The sequence below is a fragment of the Spermophilus citellus genome (genome assembly GCF_964194105.1).
Source record: "Spermophilus citellus genome assembly, chromosome: 5".
Lineage (NCBI taxonomy): Eukaryota > Metazoa > Chordata > Mammalia > Rodentia > Sciuridae > Spermophilus > Spermophilus citellus.
Genome location: NC_138186.1, coordinates 169,569,035 through 169,584,539, shown reverse-complemented (window position 1 = coordinate 169,584,539; position 15,505 = coordinate 169,569,035). Strand labels below are relative to the sequence as shown.

The following is a 15,505-nucleotide window of genomic DNA, read 5'->3' as shown; positions in this document are numbered from 1 at the left end:
ACATTCCAGAAAGTTTTCTGCCTCCACAATCTTTCAAATGCCAACACAAATAGGAAAAGCAGAGCCCCTTAAAGGGCCAGCTCGTTTTCTCCGGAACAATTTGGGATGAACAGATAGGCTGATCCAAGGGTGGCAAGCGCCCGCTGCCAGGTGCGTTGTGCTGTACGTTTAACACCTAAGCCAAACAAGGCAGCAGCACCTCAAGGTTTCCCATTTTAGAACCGCTTCTTTGACTTTCGAGTCAACAAAAGCTGCGGAGATCCCTCTAACTCCCTTTTACCAGGGAGATATTCCGGTCTTTTGTTCCTCCGTGACATTCCAACTCCCTGGGCTCCTCTCCTTTCCCGGGCTCTACGTGAAAAACCTCGAAATTCCTGGGAAATCTGGGGCCGGCGGTGCGTCCCCGCGGCGCGCGGCCTCGGCGTCCTCGGGCGGCCGGCAGCTCCGGCACCAACTCCGCGGCGAGCGCCGAGTCCGCCGGCCGCCTCGCGGCTGCGGGCGTCTGCGCTCGGGCCGCCGCAACTTGGCCAGCTCGGCGTCGGCCGCCGTCAATCTCCGGCCCGCGGCGCCCCGCCACGCAGCTCTCGCAAACTTTCGCTCCTGGGGGCTTTCTCCGGGCCGACCCCGGGCGGCGGCCCGGAGCACGCCCTCCGCCCGAGTTCCCTCGGCCCCGGGCCGTGTCCCGGGCCGAGCGCGCGGCATTTCGTACCCCACCCCCAAAAAGTGAAGTCAAACTCCCCAACTGCTCTCGCTTCCCCAACAAAAGGGCAGAAGTGCTCCCCGCGGGCACTCCGAGCTCGCCCGGCCACGGCGTGGCTGGAGGCCCGAGGGTCCCGCCCGCACGACTGCGCGGCCGCCCGCAGAACCCGACGGCCGGCGGGAGGGTGGCCCGGGACCCCGGCCTGCGCCGCCGCGGCCGCCTCCCCGCGCCGCCACCGGGCCCGGAGGGACCCCAGTCCCCGCCCGCCGCGCGCCGGCCGCCTTTGTGCGCCCGCCCGCCGCCGCCGCCGGCCTCCCGGTCCCGGGGCGCGCGTCCCGCCCGGCCGTGACCTTCCCGCCGCCCCTCCGTCCCGGGCGGGCCGGGCCCGCCGGGCCGCTCACCTTCGTCCAGCAGCCGCTCGAGGTGGTTGAAGATCCCGCAGAAGTTGGGCAGGCTGCTCATGAGCTTCTTGTCGTTCATCAGCTGCATCAGGTAATCTGGGGTGGGCTTCGGCTTCTCCTTCGTTTCCATTTCCCCGACCATATTCCAGGCTCCGCAGCTCACTCCGCCCGCCGCCGCCGCCGCCGCCGGAGAGGAGGGAGGGGCGGGGGCGAGCCCCGGCCGCCGGCCGCTCGGGACGCGGCGTCCCGCTCCGCGCCGGCTCCCGCTCCGGGCCCCGCGCCGAGCCCCGCGGCGGCCGGCTCCGCGCGCCCGCCCGCCCCCCGCAGGCACTTTCCGCCGCCCGACGCGCTCCGGCAGCCCTCGGCCGCCCGGGCGGCGCTCCCTCGCGAGGCCGGCGGCGGAGGCGGGTCTCCGAGTGCGGCGCGGGCCGCTGCGCCGCGCTGGACCGGGCCGCCGCTGCTGCTGTCGCGCCGCTCAGCGCCGCCGCCGGTGCGCGGGCTCGGGCTCTCTGCTCTGTCCCCGCCGCGGCGCTCTGCCGCTGCCGCCGCGCTCCGACTGCGCTCCTCCTCTTCCTCCTCCTCCTCTCCTCCTCCTCACTCACTTGGCGGCGGAGTTCGCCTCAGTTCAGGCGGCGCTGCCGGCGGCGGGGGGAGGGGCGGCGGGAGGGCCGGGGGCGGGGGCGGGCGGGGCCGCGCAGGGCGGCCGTTAGCGGGGCCCGGCCGGCGCGCTCCCGCCGCCCACCGCCCCCGGCCCGGCCGCTGGCGCCGTGCTACCCTCCCGATCTGGCTCGGGCGGCCTGGGTGCCGGGACGGGTGACCGAGGGCGGAGGGGGGGGGCGCGGGGCGCCGTGGGTGGGGGCCGCGGGCGTGTGGGGCGGGGGCCGGGCCGCCCCCGCGCTCTGCCGCCGGGAGCCGGGGCCGCGGGCGCGGTCGGGCGGGCGCGGTCGACGAGAGGAATTCCCCGGGACGCGCCACGACGCGCCGGCGCTGCGCTCGCCGCCGGCGGCCCTCGCCTCCCCCACGTTACTATAGTTTTTTTAAAACCTCTCGTCCACCCTCCCCGCTATCCTCCGAAAAGAGATTTTTTTTTTTTTAACGTCCTGTTGCTTCAAGGGGGGGACTCTCGGGGTGGGCATCACGTGGCGCGACACGTAGCCGTGGGGCGCGAGAGCGCGTGCGCGCGGCGAGGCTTGTGGCCACGCCCCTTCCGAGGGTCGCCCCGCCCGCGAGCGCGCGGCGGGGGCGGGGCCCGGAGCGCGCCTGCGTGGGGAGGGGGGCGGCGGCCGCCTCGTGCCGTGACAGGAAGGGCCGTTCCGAGCCGCCCCAGCTCGGGGCCCTGGGTGTTGGGGGCTGGGTGGCTTCGCACCGTGCGCCGGCCCGTCGGACCCGCGCGGCGCCGGTCTCTATTCAGGAACGAGTCCGGGTCATGACTGCGGGTGGGGCGGGCTGGCCTGAGTTGGGTCCCTGGCCGCGCCGCAGCGTGCCTCCGCAGGGCTCCGCAGGCGCCTACTGGGCGCGCCGCTCCCGGGTGGAGCCGCGCGTGACGACCCTCCCGTCGTCGCCTGCGCTCCCCGTGGCGCGGCCATCCACTGGGAAGCTGGAAAGTAGCCTTGGAGCGCTGGGCGGGAACCCGCCTATCCGCGCGCAGTCACGCGTGCGCACCCACGGGCGGCGTGGGCGGCGGGACGCGCGCCCTCGGGAGGGGAAGCTTGTTGCGCGGTTCCGTTATTTAGAAAGCGAATTAGGTGCAGCAGTGAACACAGCGGTGGACTGAGCAAGGAGGGGAGCTTAAACAGTGTTTTGAGATGCTTTGCTTGGAGATGGCATCAGGGTTGTGTAATAGAATGAAGTCACCGTATGAAATAAAGAGCATATACAGTTTGAAAAGCAAAAGTCAACATTTATTTTTACAGACTTGAAAAATATCGAGGGCAAGAGGTTTTTCCATAAAATATAACGGATTTCAAATACTTAAAAATTGCTTGGAGCACAATTTTGTGAATTGCAACCGTGAAGTCCTTTTTGATTTATGAAACTTGCCAGTTACTACATTTGCGTCTGCGTTTCGTTGCAAGTTCTTTATAATGTGTTCAATTAATGCACACACAATTATTTAATATCAAATTACCCATTTGAGAGTTAGGAGTGGCTAATCATGCCTTACTGTGAATTTAGCGGTGCCTTACTGTCAAACTGCTTTACACATCTGAAGAGCACTTCTATGTGTTGTGCTCAAGGTACTAAAAGAATTTTGAGCAAATATAGCCAGCAGCTTCTGACTCTAATTGAAAAGCTACAGAGTTCTTTTTCTTATTTTATAATTTTATTACTTGGGTAAAGGGAATGGAATAGCATTGGTAGACAAAGTTAAACACATATAACATGAAATATTTTTAATTCCCCAAGGCCATAGCCTCGCCTAGAGCCATAGAATATTGACCTTCTTAGCTATCTATTTAAGGAATGAATTGTGTAAACAGGGAATAATAATTTGATCAAAAACTGTGTAAAATACAGTTTGAGTACCTAGAAAAGAACTATTGTGATGCAGAATTAATCATTTGCTTATGTAAATGACACAATCCCCCTTCTTAGTTGGTTCATTGTTTATTAATTTCTTGGGCCCTGTGCTAAATATTTTACCTATATATTTTATTCAGTTATTGGTACAGTCTTGTGGCTTAGATTATACTGTTACCCTGTAAGAGGAAACCCAAGGAGAAAAAGGTTAAACAGCTTGCTCAGGACTATAGCTAATGAGTCCTGAGTTTGAGATTCAAATCCAGTTATTTTCCAGAGCTCATGTACTTTGCCTTTTCACCATCCCTCTCCAGCAAATCCATTGAACCTTATGATAATGTTCCACCATTTTTGACTTAAAGAAACTGAATTTTCATAAAGCTCAACTACTACATCTAGTTGAAGCACTTTAGAATTAAGGAACAATGGCAGGCATTATTCATTTCCCATGCATTAATCCATCATGATTGCAGCATTTGGTAATAGCAACTATGTGTTATCTTTTCAAGTATATATAGATGTTCAGTATAAGCTCATTTGCTTATTTCTTATGCAGACTGGCATCTGCATCCAGCCAGCCATGGTCCAGGCAGGTTTCCTGGCTTGGCTGCCAGAAAGTACTACCAGAGAAGGCTTCTCTGAACACGATATAAGCGTACTGCAGCCAGCATGCACCCACCTCATCTGTTACTCTATCTCCTTAACCTTCTTTGAGATGATTTCTGCAGCATTTCTCTCCACCCACCATGTCATTTCGATGGGTCATTTTGGCACCTGGCACTACACTAACCTTTATGCTGTCTTCCCAGAACAACACCTGATAGTGTAAGTACTAATTACATATGTGTTCAAAAAGAAGCATCATGTTCTTGTTATGTGTCAGGAAGTCTACAAATCCCTTACACAAGCCTTAGAGGTAGGCATGAGTAGCCATATTTCAGGAACAAGGTAACTGATTGCTTAAGAGCAGCAAGTAGCTGTGTAGGCAGGACTGGTAGGTTCAGGTGTTTTCTTTGGAGCCATTGACCTCCCACATAGACCCCCGACCCCTTCCTTTTCTCTCTCACATTCTTGCCTCAGCATTTTATGTATACATTACAGATTAATTACCCAATGTATGATAAATGCAGTGAGGAATACAAAAATTCTTGGCTTACCTTCAAGAAACTACAACACTGAAAACTACTACAGAGGGCTCCTCAGTTACATTATCACAACAATCCTCTTAATATAGTATTCAAAATAAGTTAACCTCCATCAAATGTATGTGTGAAGTGAGCTTGGAGTTGAAGATCCTTGTAATAGCTTTCCACTGTGAAAAACACATAATCTACTATGTTGACCATAAAAATGGTTCCACATTCTTGTTCAACATCAGTAATTAACCAGGAGTGAAAATTATATTTTATCTTCTCTTAAATTTCATTGGCTCCATTTGCTTATTGCTATTCTTGACATTTAAAATAGAAAATTATAGTATTCCAAACACTTTTGTCTTCATCACCATGAAGTTCTTGCAGGAACTAAAATTTTCTTTAGACTTAAGATTCAGTGTTCAGTGGCTTTTTGTCCCAATGTTCTTTTTAAAAAACTTTAATCCTCAAATTGCCCTAAAAAGGAATGGGACATTTTTAGTATCTTTATAAAGTAATTGTTTGTTAACAGATTTCTCAAATACTCTTTTAAATTGGCTTATCAGGTGCTATTCAAAAGATGGAAAATGACACATTTTAAGACTGAATCTCTTACTCAAATACTTTAAGTACCTGTTATATGTAAATGCATGTCATTAACCCTGGGCATTTAGGGACTAAGTTAATAGCATGCATATTTGAGAAATTAATTACTGACAAGTGATAGCTAAAGACCAAGAGCTGTAATCTTGTCAGTACTACATTCCCTGCCTGGAAGCCTCAGCAAGATTGCTGGGAAGGGGGTTTGATTTCCTGCTTGAGGGAAGAGAGGTGCTGGGACAGGCACTGACAAAGACTTGGACAGTGGAAAAGTACCAGGACTGGACTAGGAGTTCACTCTGATGCCAGATTCTGGTGGCCTCGGATATCACATTGTATTTGTAGATTTAGATCCTTGGAAATTTTTTTTTTTTTTAAATCAAATAGTAACATAGATCCCTTTCAGCAAGACATACTCTCTCTCTCAGTACAAATAAAGTATTTGTAAAATGGAAGACTTTGCTCCTCTCAGCCACTGCAGTAGTAACTGTGCTGCCTCTTAACTCACTGACGTGATGCTTCCAGATGTAGTGCTAACATTAGCTTAAACCACTGCACAGTTGGTTAAATGTTAACTGATGGTGTAAGGTTTCTGCTCATTTGACCCTAAATGAAACTTTAGAGGTAAAAATACTCTCAGCCAGGATGCAGGCCCTTGTGCCATGCAATCCAGCCTTCATTCCATGTTTAAACAGAATCTTCAACTAAAATATAACTGTCTATTAATTATAGGACTATGAAACTGAACTAAAATACATTTTGTTTTGATCAGCTTTCAGCTAATTCCTGGCTTTATGACTGTAAAATAATTTCAATAGTGTTCCCCTTGATTGTTAACTTGTTGTAGATCCTAAAGGATGAATCTGTGATTAGATTTTTTAACACATTAAATAGATATCATTTGATTCATAGTCTGTGGTTTAGTTTTCAATAGCTAATGTGGGTAAACATTTTACAAGCAAGGAAAATAACTGGTCATGTCCCGGATAGTTAATCAAATTCCATCATCTTTTACTAAAATTTAACTTAGGAATTGTAAACCAAAAAGAGGACTGACATTTATAGAGTCCCTATGAAGTATCAGCCACTTTAGTTATTTAGTGCATGACAGCTCTTGAGTTAATAATTATCCCCATTCTATAGGTGAAGAAGCTGGAGCTCAGAGGGTTAACTAAATAGCATGACTCTTGACCCACAGCTGGTAAATGCTAGGGATAGGATTCAAACTACACTTTCAAAGTCCCAAATGACTCAAGATACATAGCTGGTCCTCTTGTAGTTAAATTTGGGTGCCCAGGAGCTGACTTTTAATGACAGAAATTGCTGTCATCCTTGAGTCTTCCTTTTCCTTGGTCCTTGTGATTTTGAATCTTTTCAGCCATTAAGGTCTTATATCTGCTAGTGCTACTGATGTTGTATGATTAAAAGATAGCTGTGCTGGGTATTAAAAAAAGGCCTTATTAGGTCTCTCCTAACAAGCTGTGAAACACTGAGCAAGTAACTATCTATCTGAAAGTGGAACTAAGAGATCTTGGAAGTCGTTTGAAGTTTTAAAATTCTCTGATTCTGAATGAAATGCTTTTATTGAGATCAACAAATTAACTTTGTTTGAGTTTAGTCTCTGTGCTTAAGGTAACACCATATATAAATTGGAGATCATGTAAGTGGTAACAAGAAATGTATTTAAAAACCCTTAGTTATCCAATTTTGAGCTCCTTATTGAATTTTTTAAAAAAAATCATATTTGAGGATCTTTGCTTCCCCTAAGCATTATTACACCTTAGGTTGAAATCTTAATTTTTTTTAATTTCCAAAGGGTTAAAACTAATCTTTTAAAAAAAAAATGCAACCAAATAAAAAATAGAGAACTAAAAACCTCAACCAGAGCTCTTAATGGAGAAACTGACTACAAGTAGAACATAAAGATTCCCTGTAGGTAATAGAGTCCTGGCCTTATTTCTCTCTCTGTTCTTAAAGTGCTTTCTTTACAAGTAGTCCACTTTCAGGGACTTGACAAATAGTTCAGTGGTAGAGCACTTGCCTATTGCATGAGGTTCTGGGTTCAATTCCTAGTACCAGAAGAAGAAGAAAAATATAGTACACTTCAATAATTACTCATTTGGATAAATTAAAGAAAAAAGATGGGTAAACATAGGCATATTTGGGATCTAAGAAGGGCAAGCAGCTTCTAAAACTCCAAGTTTCCTTCGCCTTCAGTGATAAGGAAAAATCAAAGGGACTGATAAGGGCTTTGATGCCATGTGTTCAGTTTTTATCAAGGTAATTCAGTGATTTTTTTTTTCATACTAGGAATTGAACCCAGGGGCACTATGCCACTGAGCTACATACCCAGACTTTTTTATTTTTTTTATTTTGAGACAAGGTCTTTTGCTCAGAGCCTTGCTAAGTTGCTAGGGTTGGCCTTGAACTTATGATCCTCCTGCCTCAGCCTCCCAAGTTGCTAGGATTACAGGCATGCACCATCACACCCAATGATTCAGTGATTCCTAAGAAGCCTTTTGGAGCCAGGTGCAGAAGCACACACCTGTAATCCCAGCAATTGGGGAGGTTGAGGCAGGAGTATTGCAAGTTTGAAGATAACCTAGGCAACTTAGTGAGACCATATCTCAAAAAATAAAAAGGGCAGAAGATGCAACTCAGTGGTAAAGTGTCCCCAGGTTCCATCCCCAGTACCACACACATAACACACACAAAAAAAGAAAAAAAAAAGTATTATTATTTTAAAGTATGAGAGACCTCTCGCTCAGTAAGAAGCATATTATTTGAGGCAACTGGTTCAGAGCATTCATAGTTCCCAGGTTTCACAGCAGGTCAGAAATAAGCATTTCTTATTTTAACATTAAAGGGGCTTGTATAGAGATGATATTTTCTTCAAATTACTTTCACTTATTACTATCCATATATAAGATTAAAAAAAAATTCACAGCCCTGATATTCAACTAGTGCAGATTTATCAGTTTTTACATTTGGAAAGATTTCCATAACACTCTTGAACTGTTGCTATGCTGAGCCACACTTCCCAGCCTTTCTTCCAGAGCTCTTGGACTGTTCCCAAGACCCAGCAGCCAGAGGCATGACTCCTAGCACCCTGTTCCCTCCAGGGCTGGAAGATACTCTGATCCTACCAGTTGTTAAAAACTTTTTCAGTTATTACCGGTATTTGCATCAACCTCTTTACATGCTTAGAAAATTATTTTATTTCACATCATGTTCATTAAACATGGGTTACTATTTTACTAATTGCAATAAAAAGGGATAATCTTTTGCTTAAAATATGTATAGATTCTTTGGGCATAAGTCCAAATATAGAAAAAGGTTAGGGAAAATCATGTTTGCCCCGTCACAATGGAATATAAAACCCTTTATTGTTACTTTCTATTTTCTCCCAAATAACAAAGGAGGTTTTTGCCAGAGCTGAAAGATGATTAATAATCCTTTTATAAACTTCATATTTCACACCAAAGTATCTCTGCTGTGCTGTCTCACCAAACCTAGGTGGCCACTCTTGTTTCTTTGCTGAGCTGTGCAAGGAACATTGATGATACCGGCATTGCAAGTCTGGGCTCAGACAACTGGTTTGGGCCCTTTTAATAAGTGCTTCGCTTTGCCTTGTGAAAATAGGAGATAATAATACCTTAGCCCATAACATAGCCATCTTTCAGAGCTGCAGAACTGCTTTTCCCAGATGACATGGGTAGATTGTCCATAAGCCCCCAGCAGTGAGGCAAAGTCCTGAAATATTCCTCCCAAGGAGTGTGTAGCCATGCACCAGGGTCCAGCCAAGGAGGCCCGGGGATCAGGTGGTGGCCTTGCTGCTTACCAGAAGCCACTTAAACTATCTTTGCTCCTCTTTTCTCACCTGTAAAATGGGATAATGCAGCATAAGGATGTTAGAATTACAGAAGTGCAATCAAAGGGCCTGGGACCCACAGTAAGCTTTCAATAATTAATATCACTTTAAAAATTGAAAAATATGAACTCTGATAGAGTTCATATTTTCAATGCACATGTGTTTTAGAATGTGTGTAAATATCTCTACGTACCTTGAAATGTTATCCACACAGCTTAAAAGTATTCAGTCATCGTTTTTTCTGACACTTCCTATTGCACAAACCATTTCCTGTTCCCAGGACTGCTGACACTAGGAAGTAAAAGAACAAACAACTCGATGAAAGGGAGGTTGGATCCCAGGCAGGCTGTGTCCTTAGCTGCAATAACAGTGCCTCTGACGCTGGCCAAGGCCTCATGTTCTCTAAGACACAGTTCTCAGCTACTGGGCTGGAGAAGCAGCTCTGGAGTAGCAGGAGAGCGAGGAGAGAAAAGGCTCTCTCCCTCCAGCCCCTGCCCTAGAATCAACTTCCTTGTCAGCAGAGACGCTGAGAAGATGATATCTTCTGGATGGTTCAGGAGCCTGGTGGACAGATGCCATCCTCCAAAGTGTGCTGGGGCTCCCCATGACACCTGGGTGGATTCTTCTGTGATGCTCCAGCACTGAGGGCTGTGGGCTGACCCAGGGTTTAATGTGTGGGGTCCAGTCTCCTGTCAGGGCTGCAGCAGGCCAGATCCAATTCAAGGGCTCTGTTAGGTCCCTGCCCCAGGGTGCCACAGCCAAGGGCAGAGGAGTGAAAGTGCAATAGGGGTGAGCACCCTGCCTGCACAGTCAACCAAACCCGGCTTCCTTCTCACCTCCCCACACGTTCCATTAGCAATAGCAAGAGGCCAGTTTGTCTTTATTTTTTGTTTTGTTTTTTAATCAGATACCATGGGGACAAAAGCTCTTGTTTTGAGGTACTTAAAATCTGAGAGTGGAACGGAAGAAGAGAAAAATGTATGTACAATCACAGGTGGCTTGTGCAAGTTCGAGTCATTAGATCACCTCTGAAGCAACTAGATGACAGGGACTCCCTCCAGGTCCCCAGGCCTTCACTGAAGGGCATTTCATCTCTTTGAGTAAAACCCCTGCAAGTTTCAGCTCAGCAAGACTAGATTCCTAAGACCGTGACCTCTGTTGCCCTGCATTTGAGCACAAGGCCTCCACAACATTTACCCATGAAGCCAAAGTTTTCCCCACTGATTTTCAAGGTGTCCAAGTGATTTTCAGAGCATCATTTTAAAATGATGGCTGGGATACACACAAATCATGATAGCTGAAAGGAAAAAAGAAGCTTTCCAATGAAAGGTTTTGAGTCTCAATTAGGAATCTGGTTCACAGGGAGTCACTGACCCCATTGTAACAGAATTTACCTTTGCATCATGGGTTTCCTTGTCTACCCAGAGGCCACACTGTCAATAGATATCTGGAGACATGATTCAGTCTGCTATAACTGAATCCTTGAGGTTATAAGGGATTCAGTAAGAACTTTCCTTCCAAGATCTATTTTTACAAAAATGACTGATTGTAACTTTACACAATGATTATGCAATAAGAAAGGGTAATGCAGAAAGCCAAGTGGCCTGTTCTCATACCAGTTTTCCCCACGGCCAGGCCTTCCTCATATAACTGAGCTGGAGTTCACTTAGTGAGTGACACGTGTCTGAACTCAGCGCCAAGCTCTGCTTAGAGAGTCCCCTCTCCCCAGCCTCAAGGTCAGCAGCTCCCCTGGGCTTCTCCCGTTCCGTCTGCCATCATGTGGGTCTGGGGTCCTTTCCCTTCAGTCTCACAGCCTCTCCATGGGATTCGAAGGGGCCACGAGTTATTTTGAAATACATTGGTAAGATGTGGCAGGATTTCTTATTTGTAATGTCTGCATATTAGCACCATGATGTGTGCATCCGTAGTTTTATTCTCAGTGTCTGTCATTGCATGTCCTAGATGTAAACCTTTGCTAGCTTCTTAATATACCTTTTTTAGCCAACATAAGATTGATCTTTACTTACCCTCCATTTGACATTGTCTCCTGTGGTCTCCACTTTATCTTTCTAGCCTTCATGCGTGAGGCCACTCTAGTAACTAAAGAGGTAAAGGGAGACGGCCTGAGGAAGAAGACAGCAAAAGGGAAAAGGGCAAGAAGGGCAAATTACCCCCCCCCCAAGAAATCTTTTTGCTGGGAAGTGAACCTTAAAGAATCTTGTTTTTCAAGTTCTAAACACAGGGTTACCTCTTCTTACCTGCCAGGTCAAGGTTTAGCTCTTCCTTCCCTCAGCTACATCTCATTCTATTGGCTGTGGTCTGCATCTCTATCTTCTGTTCAAGTTGGTTCAAAGCAGCTCAAGAGAGCTTTATGATTCTGTGCCCTGTTTGAAATTGTTTGCAAGATCTGGATTGTTGAAGAAAAGGTGCTGGTTTTTCAATGATGTCAACTCTTGGAAAATATCAGAAAGCATTCCAAATAAAGGGTCCTTGGATCTGTCATTTTTTTAAAATTGGAATCAAATTAGATTACTGGCCAACTGCACAGATCTAAAAAATTGCTGTCATTCATTTTATCTTTTTCCTCTTTAAGAGTCCAGAGGAAACCCAGGATCTAGGGAGAAAATCTTTGTGCTAATTAAATCTTAGTTTGTTCTACCTGGGTCTGATCTGCACAGCCGCTTTCAAGGCCCAGCAGTTCCAACTAAATAGTTCAGGAACTGATGTTCACCCTTGGCAATGACAAGCGTCACTGATTACAGCCACCAAGTGTCTGTGATCCCCAGATTCTTTCAAGATTTACAAAGCTGTCATATTTTCTTCCTAATTTAAGTGCACTTTTGATGAACAGATTGGTATATGGCTTCCACTGAATGCACACATGAATTTCTGTGTCACAGATCCTTCTTGGGGCTGAGTGTCAAGGGGTATCAAGAGAAACATATGGATCCCCTGAGTCCAAGGGGCTTTCTGGCCAGCTACCGTCCACCCAGCCCTCTCCCCGTGTGCTGTCCTCCCTCCTGGGCCAGCCCAGCATGGAGGCAAGCCACTTCTTCTCTCCAGCCACTCCCATGGTGTCTCTAAAGCCTCTTCTCCCAGGGCTACTCCAGTCGGGACACAGCTTCTTCATCCTCTCCTCAGCCCTGTTGCCTCCAAAATAAACAGTAGAAAAAAAGGACAAAGGAGTTTGAGTAACAGAAAGGTCAGAGAGTTTTAAAAATCACCAACATGGGAAATTACAAGGTTGTTAAAGAAGCTCAAGAAACTGAGGGTAGTGGTTCCCAGTGCCTGACCTCATCTGCATTTCATCGCAAGCTTGGGCCAGCCATGTAGAACACCTCCCAGACATTCTTGTTAATCTGTGTGTAGCCGGAGGTCCCTGGTTCCTTCTCTGTTCTAGGCTGGGTCTACCACATGGAGAGTCCAGGCCACATGCCCACCCTTTAACAGAAACCCTCTTCTTCCTCCCTCAAAGGTTTTCTGGCTGGGCATTAGGCTACTGTTCTGATCTTGCTGCCTGCCCCCGCCCCCCTGTCTTCAAGATCCGAACTGTACCTCTTGCAAGTGCCTCCTCTGTCCCTCTAGCCTGATCCAGAGCAGGAGGCTAGTTGGCATCCTCTTTGTCATTGAATTTAGGTTGGCCCAGCATGGCAATAGAGCATGACAGCCAAAAGCTGTGTCAGGCATCCAAATGGCGATACCTATAATACCTACTTTATTGTGTTAGAGTGAGGATGAAATCTGGAGTGGCTGAAAAGCCCCTCGCATGTGTCTGGAGTACAGCTCAGTGAATCCTTGCTGCTGTTATGATTCTTGTCAGCATCCAGTCACCACTCTTCCACTGCCCCCTCTCACGTGAGGCCTGGTGTGAGGCATGGGATCAAACTGTGCCTCTGGCAAGTCTGCAGGGTGGTGAAGGGCAAGGACCAAAAATCACAAAGCCACAATTAAGTCTTGTCACAAGAACGTACTTGGGATCTTTAGGAACTTTTAATGGGATTCTGCCTGAGGACAAGAACAGGAGAAGGTTGTGCTGAGAAAACTATGGAAGGAGCTGCCAGGAGCTGAACAGGAAAAGGCCAGAAGGGAACTGTCTCAGAGCAAATAGAGGAAAGGCATTCTTGCTAGGAAAGTCCCAGCTATCTGGGTGACACCTGGCTGATTTACACTGGCCCCAGTGTAATAAACACATCTAGTCTCCTTAGGCCATTGCACTCTATAGAAAAAGGCATTCTGGAGCCTGCCTCTCTGACAGCCACCTCTCTGCCTCAAAGCTCCACCTCCAGATGCGCCTTCCTCAGAGGTGCAGTAATGTGCATGAGCTGAGGCACCAGCTGGGGAACAGTGCTGACCAGATTGTATGCAATAGCATGTGTATGTGAGAATATGGAGCAATGAATCCCACGATTGTGTGTAATTATAATGCACCAATAAAGCATATGAAAAAAAAGGGAGGAGGAGTGTTATCATTTAGATGTGAGGTATCCCCCAAAAGCTCACAAGTGAAACAATGCAAAAAGGCTTTAGAGGTGAAATGATTGGATTATGAGTGCTTTAACCCCATCAGTGAATTAATCCCCTGATGGGGATTAAGTGAGTGTGACTGCAGGTGGGTAGGGTGTGGCTGGAGGAGGTGGGTCCTGGAGGCACGCCTTTGGGTTTATATTTTTTCCTCATTGAACTGAGTCAGTCAGTCTCTCTCTTCTCCTCTCCCTCCCTCCCACCCCCCCTCCTTCCTTGTGTGATGTCCTCAGCCACTTTCCTCCACCACATACTTCTCTCATGATGTTCTGCCTTGATTAATGGAGTTGGATGTTTATGGGCTGAGACCTCTGAAACTGTGAGCCCCCAATAATCTTTTCCTCCTTGAATTTGTTCTTGTCAGGTCTTTTGGCCACAGCAGTGAAAAAGCTGACTTAAACAACCAGCATGTTAGTAACATGACTTGTACTGGCTGAGTGTTTCCTATGTGTCTGACACTGCCTAGGCCTTTACAAACATCTCATTTGTGTTTCTAACAGACACCTGTGTGGCCATCTTGTACCAAATCCTGGCCACAACAATTTCTAGTCCTGCAGCCTGGAGTAAATAAGTAAACTCTGGTTGCCTGTGTTTCTTAATTCTCCAGTGAGGATTCTCATCATGTCCCCCAGGTAGCTGAGAAGATGCTGTGAATTAATATGTGTGAACAGTTGCAGTAAGAACTCTGCAACTTCTATACTATGCAGCTATAAGGGCCACTTGTTTCCCACCCACTTGCAGAATAGTGGTGACTGATGAAGCAAAGACTGACAGTGGTTTACCAAAATTTATTCTCTCTTCTTGCTGAGCACATAACTAATCTACATTTCCCACCTCCCTTGAAGTTAGGTGTGACCATGTGCTTGAGTTCCAGTGCATTGAACATGAACTTAAATAAATAAATAAATAATTGGAAATTAGCTGAGGTGATATGTACCTCTTCCAGGCCCAGCCCATGAAATTCTCCTCCTGCCCTCTACCATCACTTCCTGTCCTATCCAGATCAGCTGCAATAGAGACCTGCTGAAAACGTATTAAAGATGTGGGTCCCACAATGAGTGCATGGAGAAAGATCATCCTTCAGGACTTCCCCCTTGTGCAGTTCTATTACCTAAATCAGAAACGACCTTCCGTCATTATTTGAACTAGCATGCATCTGGCTAGCAGCCTAGCCAGCCTTTATGACACAACCAAGGAACGCTGAGCTCCACAGGACCAATCTTGCAGGAGAGCGTGGGAGATCCATTTGTTGCATATGCAGCATGTTCTCGTCCTCTTCTGCCTTCTCTCCTTTCTGTAGGACAACCTGCACCACCATCCATAATGGGCTGCCAGCCATCCATAATGGGCTGCTGCGCCACGGCTTCAGTTGTTGGTTCAAAGTTAGCCACCTACCCAAGGCAGGCTAATCAGTCCTTGCAACAAGACCTGTTGAAGCTGTCAGGAGAGAAAGGATCTCTCATTTTTGGTGGATTTCTGGCTTTAGAGTTGAAGGTACTTTAGGAATCCAGGCAAAGAGTGTACCAAAGAAAGAAGCCAACACAGAGAAAAGCAGAGCTAACCAGGAAGTGCCTTCCGAGCAACACCATTTGAACTCTTGTATTCATTACTGTTTGATTCACATTGCCTGAATACCTTGGTCTATAAACCTCCTTTTTTGTTTAAGCTGATTAGAGCTAGGTTTTTGCATTACTTAAGTTTGCAAATTACCAATTTACCAGCTTTGCCCATTACCCTGGCTTCCTTGTGCCTCTCACTC

At 47.4% G+C, this 15,505-nt stretch overlaps 1 protein-coding gene across 4 annotated transcripts in view; it reads right to left on the bottom strand.

Moving 5' to 3' along the window:
• The window catches only part of QKI (QKI, KH domain containing RNA binding), a 134,202-nt gene extending 132,811 nt beyond the window's left edge, over nt 1-1,391 (bottom strand). For all 4 annotated transcript variants that reach the window (XR_014021952.1, XM_081294237.1, XM_081294238.1 and 1 more), the window contains exon 1: nt 1,102-1,391. Coding sequence is in view for 3 of the 4 variants with exons in the window: in XM_081294237.1 (XP_081150363.1) it covers nt 1,102-1,243 (142 nt within the window). In the remaining variant the exon portion in view is untranslated. The remainder of the gene's footprint in view (nt 1-1,101) is intronic.
• Nucleotides 1,392-15,505: the final 14,114 nt, after the last annotated feature.